The sequence below is a fragment of the Girardinichthys multiradiatus genome, chromosome 20 (assembly GCF_021462225.1).
Source record: "Girardinichthys multiradiatus isolate DD_20200921_A chromosome 20, DD_fGirMul_XY1, whole genome shotgun sequence".
NCBI lineage: Eukaryota > Metazoa > Chordata > Actinopteri > Cyprinodontiformes > Goodeidae > Girardinichthys > Girardinichthys multiradiatus.
Window position 1 is genome coordinate 39,510,741 of NC_061812.1, and position 9,701 is coordinate 39,520,441.

Sequence of the window (9,701 nt, forward strand, 5' to 3'; positions counted from 1 at the left end):
GGGGGCCCATCTGATATTATCTTGTTATGAACCCAGGCAAGGCTGTAAACTGGCCTGGATTGATGTATAATTCAGAACCCGTTCAGTGTAGAAGCTGGGTTTTGTGTGTGCACATATGTATGAGATCGACATATTTTAGCAAACATGCATGGGTCACGGTCTCTCTGTTATGACATTTCAGTCCATGACAATGCTTATATCCACCGGGAATAAAGTGTTTTGATTCTAACCTTTACGCTGCATTTTCTTTTTTGTTGTGTTCTAATCTCCCCAGAACTGTCGCTACACTGTTTTCCACCACCTCATCATGGAGGATCAGACTAGTGCATTATGGGAAGTAATCTGCAGTGGGACAGGCACAATATACAAGGACTGAAGGGTCGTGATGGAGACTGGGAGCTACACTTCAGGCCCCGCCACCATTGACTGGGTCAGGATGCCAGCAGGCCTGGAGGGTACGGAGGTTCATCAGGATCAGGGAGATGCCTCATCTGCCAGTGCGGTTCCCTGGCACATGCCGTACTCACTGAGCTTCCAGGTGTCGCTTACCGCCTTCCTAATGCTCGAGCTCGTGCTGGGGTTCAGCAGCAACCTGACAGTGCTGGTGCTCTACTGCTCCCAGTCTAATTTGGTAGATTCAGTTAGCAACATGGTGACGGTCAACCTGCATGTGCTGGATGTGGCAGTGTGCTTACTCTGTGTGCCCCTCACTTTGGTGGTGGTGCTGCTGCCGCCAGGACCCAACCTGACATTGCTCTGCTGCTTCCACGAGGCTTGTGTCACATTCGCCAGCATTGCTACAGCCATAAACATCCTGGTCATCAGCCTGGACCGCTATGACATCTCGGTGCGGCCAGCCAACAGGCTACTGACGACTCGCAGAGCAGCGCTGCTCCTGGCTGCCGTCTGGGTCACTTCGGTTGCAGTGTTTTTCATGCCGTTCTTGGAGGTCCAGTGGTCCAGTGCATCAGAACCAGATGAAACAAGTGAGATGACCACCTCACTTGGTGTTAGGGGAACAGCTGTGCCAGCATGGCGGAACAGGACCCTCCTATGTGTTGGTGGTCAGGGCTATTACACAAGTCTGGGTATGTATTACCATCTCATACTACAGGTGCCCATCTTCTTCACCACTGTGGCAGTCATGTTGTTCACCTACTCCAGAATACTGAGGGCTCTGAACATACGCATTGGCTCCCACATGAGGAAGAGTCAGCGGAGCAGGGGGCGTCACAAGAGACAGAAAGAGAGGAAGGGAGGACTTAGGAGGAACAACAGAGAGGCAGGAGGGGAACAGTGCACCACAGATGGTACAAAACAGCTCAGCCACCCACCACTCATTCCATCCCCGTCTCCAACCCCAACCGCTACCTCTCCCCCCGCCCAGTCCACCGCCGCTCCTCTCATCGCCTCTGAGGCGGGCGCTGCTGCTCCCCTGCCAGCCACCATGGGCGTCCAGGCCTCCGTCTCAGCAATAATAGCACTGCGTCGGGCAGTGAGACGTCATCGAGATCGTCGTGAACGACAGAGGCGGGTGTTTAAAATGTCCCTCATTATCATCACAACTTTCCTGGGCTGTTGGGCTCCTCTTTCTGTGACCAACATACTGATCCTAAGCATCGGCCCCAGTGACGTCCTGGTCAGCCTACGGCTCTGGTTCCTGGCCCTTGCTTACGGCACCACCATCTCCCACCCCTTGCTCTATGCCTTCACCCGACAGAAACTGCGCCGTGCCCTTCGTGCCAAAGTTAAGAAGCGAGTGGTGTCCTTGCTCCAGGTGGACCCGTCTCCAGGGGGCACAGTGATACACAACTCCTGGGTAGAGACCAGAAAAACCAGCCGACAGGTGCGGCTGGAAGCAAGTGAAGGCACAGATCGCCACATGGCCGAGGCCCTTTGAGGCTGAGACCCTTGGGTGCAGACGGAGTAATTAAAAAGCAGAATAAGGTCGCAGGTGCATTCTATTGTAAAATTCACTGATGCAAAGAGCTGCTGTAGAAAATGTGGAGAGCACATTTTTACCTCTGGGAGATGTTTAAATGTAACCGCCAGCAAGGCCCGGCTAAACACGGCTCCGGTCACCTCAGGCAACATTTAAGGCAGAACGCTGTCGTCACTGTGGTGTGCATGGCTTCCACACAAATTAAGGTATATCATTTGTACACTGCGAAATACTGAGGTTTATAAACATACAGTGAGTTTTTATATAACTGTTCTTAAGAATGTGTTGTTCCAGAGAAAGATCTCCCACTCAAATGATCTTATGTTCATCCACTTTGAATACATAGCTATTCTTTGAATCAAATCAATATTAGCTGTACTTCTGTTTTGCAGAAGAAACATTTAAAACACTGCCACATTAGCCTGAATAAAGAAGGCTAAAGGATTTAGAAGTGGTCAACGGATGAAGACCCTGTCATAAGACAGTAAAAGTGTGAAATAAGCAATGCAGTTTGGTTCTAGCTCACACGGTCAGATATAACAGGGTTTATTTAAGAATTTACACCACCATTTGATATTACTTCAGCTCTTTTTCTTCCTAGTTTTTAAGTAATGGTGTAATATCTTACTGTAACTTGCAGACTAGCTGATCCCTTCATCTTTTCTCCCTTCTTTATGCTGACCCATACAGTGCCTTGCACTTCCTCACAGTTTGAAGTTACAGTCGCAAACCGCAATGTATTTTACTGGGGTTTTATGTGGTAGACCAACACAAAGTAGTGCATAATTGTACAATGGATGAAAATGATGCATGGTTAAATGTTTTACACATTAAAATCAGAAAAGCGTTACATTAATATGCTTTCAGCCCCTTTAATTCTTATACTCCTAAATAAACTGTAGTCTAATCAGTTGTCTTAGTCTTAAGTTATAATAACGCATCATTGTGAAGTGGAAGGGAATATGATACCTGTTTTTAACATTTTTTTTAATAAAAAAATGTGATGTTGATTTGTATTAAGCCCCCAAATAAAAACCAGTGCTGCCAATTGCCTTTAAAAGTCACCTGTGTTTAATTTAACTTCAGCATTAATGCAGCTGATCTGGTGAAGGCCTTAGAGGTTTGTTTGAGAACATTGGAGAACAAATCAGCATCATGAAGAAAAGGAACACAGCAGATAGGTCATGGATAAAACTGTGGAGAGGTTTAAAGCACCATTCTGTTATAAAATGATATCTCAAACATCTCAAAAGAGTGCTGTTCAGTCCATTATCTGAAAATGATTATTGCACAACTGCAGGCCTACCAAAACATGGCCATCCATCAAGGAGTAAGTTAACCAGAGGATCAGCCAAGGGGTCTGTGGTAACTCTGGAGGAGCTGCAGAGATCCATAGCTCAGGAGGAGAATCTGTTGACATGACAGCTGTTGTAATTATGAATATGAATATATTATTTAATATTAATATTTTATTAAATAATATTTTGGTTGAGGGGTGTCCTGTAAATACCAGCCTAATAAGGCGGTGGTATTAGGACAAAATTGAAAGGGATGAGCCAAGCTCTGACATTATTGAACAGCATAAACTCTGCACACACATGGAATGAATTCACACAATTTCTTAAAATACAAGAATTTATTAACAAAAATAAGTCAACTCAAGTCAAACATATATTAACAAACTTTTTACTATGCTAAAACAATCCAACTAAACTACCAAGCAGAATTAAAGAATAAGGAAGACTAATGGGCTATGTACAATATAAACAAGTTGATTAAAGAAGGTTGAAAACTATGACCAATAAAGTGGTGCAATGTTATTTATGTTTTAGAACCAAGGATTATCTTGAAGAATCTGGAAGTGAAGTTAAGTTAGTCTTGGAACTAACTTAGACAATAATTGGTTTACCTTTAAACAACCATTCACAATGCAAGATCAGATAAAATATTATTTTAAGAAAATAATATTTTAAAGAATGATTTGCTGAATAAAACCAACCTTCTGGATGACCAATTCTCAACTGTGTTTAATTAGCTGCCTTTATTTATTAAAATAATATTTAAAGAAAGATTTTGAATAAGAACCAAATCTCTGAGAAATGGGCTTAATTGTGTGACTTAGAGGAGATAATCTGCTAGCACTAAGATGGCTGAGTTTCAACACAAACAAAACCAAATGTCATAAAACAAAAATTTTTTTAGATTATTTCATTCTAAACCACTTCTCTCTCTGCCCAAAACACAACCTCTTACATGAACCGTGCTGAGGAAATGTTGTCCGGGTGAAGTTGCAAAAGCGTTGTTTTTATTCCGACAGTGACGTCACGGGACGTCCGCTGTTACCCTGTTTCTGGCTGTGCTGGAAGTAGGTTAATGCGATTTATTTTGAAAGTTCCAGAAAGGCTCCTACTGGCCCATAATGTTGTACCCATAGCTGGGGTCCCAACAGAGCTATTAGTTGTTTACTTCTGCTGCTTTTCCCCAGCAGCAGCAGGGTTTCCTTTGTATCCCATGTATCATTTTCCTTTCTGTTCAGAATTATGCATTACCTTCTGTTGATCTGTCACATGAAACCACAATGAAACACATTAAGATTTGTAGTTGTGACAAAACATGACAAAGTTTAAGGGGCATGTATACTTAAGCAAGGCACTGCAGAAACTGGCTATAGAGCTACATTTATTGTATGTTTTAGTTTTTTCAATTTCTAGGAAGCACAACAGAAAGGTTTTAATTCAAACACTAAATGTTGAAAAAATTCTCAACATTTACTCTGAGGAAATGAGTGAAAATCAACCCTGGTAAATGGACAGAAATAGTAAGATTTCTATTAAACATCAGTGTAGCTGAGACCTCCTTAAGCAATCTTTAGATAGTATTGAGTAGATGTTTGTAGCTCATTGGGGCAGTGCACTTTCGTAAGAACATGTGTGTACATGTTGTAAATATTGCCCAGATTTAATTTATTTAATGTGAAATCTTCAATCAAAGCCACTTGCTCTGAAAGAGTTCTAAGGCTGTCTTTCTAGACTAGAGGACTATTTCTGTCGCCGCTGCTGCAAACAGCAAACACGAGACAGCAACTGGCTCCTTCTCAATGGGATTAATGGGACTATTGTTAATAAAATTATTAAGACGTGTTTGCTGTTGACTTTGTTCCTTCTGCTTGTGTTCTGATGATGTACCCACACTGGAGCCATGTGAGCTGTTGCAATGTATTTTTGAATGTAAACACATTGAAAATGCACATTATGTTGTCTTACTCCAAGAATATGCTAACTTTATGTGTGTTTATGGTGTTGTTGGATAGTGAATGTTTTAAAAAAACAGGATTATATCAATAAAAATGAAAAATTCTTAGGGCTTAATTAGCTTCTTTTGTTGTGTACTCCTGTTTATATGAACTGCGTGTTATACTTCATAAGTTATTTGTTAAATTATTCTATGTTGCAGCTGTAGCAAGTCAACTTCAACTCAGTGTACCATTTCCCCTCAAGTTGAACCACAGATATTTTACAATATATGAGACATTAATGAATGTGCTATTTTTTTACAATCAGAAAGAAACAGAGTAATTGTTATAGTATGTTGATTTTAGCATTTATCGTTGAACCTCACTACTGAGCTATTTGAACTCTTTGCGATGCCAGATTGTATCAGAATCTGTGTCCAGCATTGGTTCCCTGTGTAGGCACTGAGGACGTCCACCTGGCATGGTTCAGCATGTGCTCCTCCCTGTGGGTCCTCCTGCACACACCAGCTAGAGATGCCAGAATTAAAAAAGAAAGAAATGAACTTTGCGTGGGCTTTGTGCTGTGTGGGAGGGAGGGAGGTGATGCAGGCCTCAGCAGGAAAGTAAAAAAAGAGGGTCATCTATGTGGGATGAAGCCTGCAGGGGAAAGTAGGCTAATTCAGCAGAGAAAGCAAGTAGGCCACTAATACCTCAGATTGTTTTAGTGTTTTAACATACTGCTGGTTTAAAACAAATGACTAACAAATACGCAACACTGGTGTTCAGTGAACAAGAAGCAGAGATCCTTTAGATCTCCTAACATCAGAGAAGCATTTTATTTCAGCCAGACATTGTCCTTACTAGCCCAGAAATATAGCTATGTTGTATCTTGGACTTTTTAGCCTTTACACAAGGAACCAGCAATGAACAAAGACACGAAACCAAACTTATATACTGTGAGATAACAAAGGCAGATAATCAGAGAAAACAGGGAACAGGGGTGACAAGGAGGCAGGGAAGCAGAAGGAACAGGTGAAACAATTACAAAGACTGAGGATGGGCAAAGTAACTAATAAACAATAAACAGAAACACAGACCAAGCAAACCTATAGACAAAGATAAATAATCAAATGGGAATAAGAAAACTAGAATAATCATAACTAAAGTAAACAGAGAAACTAGAGGGAACATAGGAACAACAATAACAACCTAAGAACAAACAAAGAACCCATAAAGAAAACCTGAATACAAAAGTAAATAAACCTAACCACACTGACTGAAATAACTGGAAAGGAAACAGAAAATAAACTAGTAAACAAGAAGAGTGCAAAGGAACAAATAAAACACAAAGATACTAAAGAGAAATAAAACTACAGAATCGAGGGAAGACCAAGAACTATAATAATTACAATAATAATAAACCATACCAAGTAATAAGAAAACAACCATAAAAGAACTTAAGAAGAAAACACTAGGAGGCGGAAGCAGAGAAAAGAAAACATGATACAAAAACCAAAATAGAAACATCTAAGCAAAAGGTAAACAAACACAAAGCCACAAACAGAGTCCAAAAATGTCACTCCGTGACAGTGTTTATTTTGTCTTGGAAGTCCAAAACCCTGATCTGCAATTACTTCATCGTGTTTAGCGATAAGTTATGTTAAATGATCTTAGTGCTGATAAGTCTCATAATTAAAGATCAAAAGCAAACTGATGAATTATTTAGTGGTCTATTGATTGATCTCGATTACAAAAGAAGAATCAAGAGATTTCCGCATATTCCTTGGGACTGGGCCATCCCAAGGCAAATGCAAACTAAGCGGCTGCTTAGGGCCCAGGAGCCAGTAGCGGGCCCCCAAGGGTAGTTGATTTTTTTTTTTTTTTTTTTTTGGATGTATAATTTTTTTATGATTTTAGTAACAAAAACACACAATTTCATGGTAAAGTTGTGAATAGTTTTACAGTAATATATCTTTATGTAAAAAAAAAAAAAAAAAAAAAAAAAATGCAAGAAAATTACTGGTTTAGGGGTCCCCTTAGTGGTCGCGGCACGCCACTACACTGCCCCGGTGCCGTGAGCTTCCTGTCGTTCAATGCGCAGGTAATGGCTAGTAGGCAAACATATGTCACAAAATAGGACGCATCCTTCGAGGGCCGAGGAAAGAGGAAGAAGAGAGAAAAGCCAAGATAAAGGTACGTTTGCATGTCTAAAGAAATAATAATAATAATAATCGTCATCTTTATTGGTCATTGCACATGTACATTACAACGAAATTTGTCCTCTGCATTTAACCCATCCCTTACAGGGAGCAGTGGGCTGCCATTGTGCTGCGCCCGGGGATGTGGTGCAGAACGTTTAGCGGTCCGGTTAAATAGCCCAAATGTTTATGCTAAGGTGTTTGTGTAAACCGGGCTTTATCTTTGAGTTAATTCACAGGGTTGGCCCTATATATTTAGGCCTCTTATGGCATCAAAACGAAGTTTTTACTAAAGTTTGATTGCAAATAATAATTAAAAAAAAATAACTTCTGACATTTGCTAGTAAAGTGTTTTTGCATCAGTCTTCATGGCTACTAGCTTAACTGTAGTTTGAATTTATTTTGCTTACATAGTAACTTATGTAAATAAAATTAACCCAATTTTTTTTATCAACTGATAAGTTATGTTAAACTTGTCCTGGAGCATTGTTAAAATACTTTGGAGCCACAGAATCAGCCACAGTGCCAGTCCACATCCTCAGGCTCAACAGTGGGGTGAGGGAACCTCACCATCAGGTAATTTTTAGTTTTAAGAATTACACTCGGGGAAAATCAGTTAATCAAAGTATCTCATTAATATGTGTATACATGTAGGCATTTCCTCTGACATCCAACTATGTCTTGCATCATCATCCTCTGTCCCCACTGTCTCTGTGTCTGCTACCACTGCTGATCTACCTGCTAGGTTAACAGCAGAACACCCTTTATATAATTGTTAAATAAAACATTTCTGAAGCAAATTTCAGTTATTCTACTGGTAGTATTTTGTTCTTATCACAAACAAAAACACACTGGTATAGGAATTTTTTAAACCGTTTTTTAAATTTAATAAATTAACCAACACAGTTTTCAAGAGTAATATGACATCTACCATGACTATCATTTTGTTGTTGTTTTCATCCTAGGTCCATCTGTATCCTCTACTATGTCATGTCTGGCACCACCACCCTCAGTCCCCACTGTCTCCTCTTTGTCTGCTACCACTGCAGATTTACCTTGTAGATTAACAGCAGAACCTCTTTTATAATTGCTCATTGTAGTGCAAAACATTCTTAGATTGATAATTGCATAGACAACTCAAATGTAATGTCCTTTTAAGTCCTTTTAAATGGTCTTTCTTTTGTCTGTTCCTCAAAAGCTTTCACCTCTAAGTCTCCTTCACACCATGGATCGTCACCTGGTCCTCCAGTTGACCCAGCTGAGTGGCCATCTTTCCTCTCAAAGTCAGACAGGACAGAGCAGGTGATCAGAGGGCCACTGCCTATCAGGGAGAACTGCTTTTTTCTCCGAAAGGTATGATGGTCGAAGTTTTCTTTATCACTATACTTACAGACAATGAGTCAATGGGGAAAAAGTCAAATGAAGCTGGTTGACCAATTCAAAACTCAAAGATGCAGTCTGTTGCTTTGTTGCAAATTATTTTCCCAAAAACCCTTAAAACTGGCAACTGAGGGACAGCGCAATTGGGTCAACTTAGGGGCACTGCTGAAACGGCATGAAAATAGTGAAAATCATTGTAGCAACATGATGAAATGGAAGGAATTTGCTTTGCATCTTTCAAAGGGTGTAATTGAAATGGACCTACTTGAAGCAGAAAAGAATCGCTGGAGGGATGTGCTGAAACGCTTAATTAGTATTATCCAGTCACTTGCTGAAAGAAACCTGGCACTAAGGGGATCTGTTGACACATAACATCAGGCCAATAATGGGAACTTTTTAAAAGAAGTGGAACTGATGACTAAATTTGACCCTGTGTTAAGAGATCACGTGAGACGCATTGAGAGGGGAGCACAACATATCACATACTTGGAGAAAACAATACAAAATGAACCGATAACCTGTGTAAGTGATCAAGTACTGGAGACAATGGTGTCAGAAATAAAAGATTCTAAATATTATGCAATCAATCGAGATTGCACCCCAGATGTGAGTCATCAAGGACAGATGTTGGTTGTTGTGCGCCTCGTAAACCTTGGAAAAATTCCAGAAATAAAGGAATGCTTTTTGGGGTTTCTTTTAGCTCCTGAAACTACTGGTCATGGCTTGTCTGCACTAATTCTTCAGAAGCTTGAAGAATTGAACATCCTAATTGAAAACTGTAGGGGACAATCAAACATGAAAGGGGAAAATAAAGGCATACATGCAAGGCTTTCAAAAACAAATCCATGTGCTTTTTACGTGCCTTGTGGAGGCTATAGTTTAAATCTTTTGGTTTCAGATGTCGCTAAAGTCTCTTTGGATGCCACTTGCTTTTTGGGAAATGTGGAAA

The 9,701-nt window shown here is 40.4% G+C and overlaps 1 protein-coding gene across 1 annotated transcript in view; it reads left to right on the forward strand.

The window, feature by feature from the left end:
- The window catches only part of LOC124857106 (G-protein coupled receptor 22-like), a 28,312-nt gene extending 24,734 nt beyond the window's left edge, over positions 1-3,578 (forward strand). The window contains exon 2 of the mRNA XM_047348226.1: positions 275-3,578. Within this exon, the coding sequence (XP_047204182.1) occupies positions 386-1,900 (1,515 nt within the window). The 5' untranslated portion in view covers positions 275-385 and the 3' untranslated portion in view covers positions 1,901-3,578. The remainder of the gene's footprint in view (positions 1-274) is intronic.
- The last annotated feature ends 6,123 nt before the right edge of the window (positions 3,579-9,701 follow it).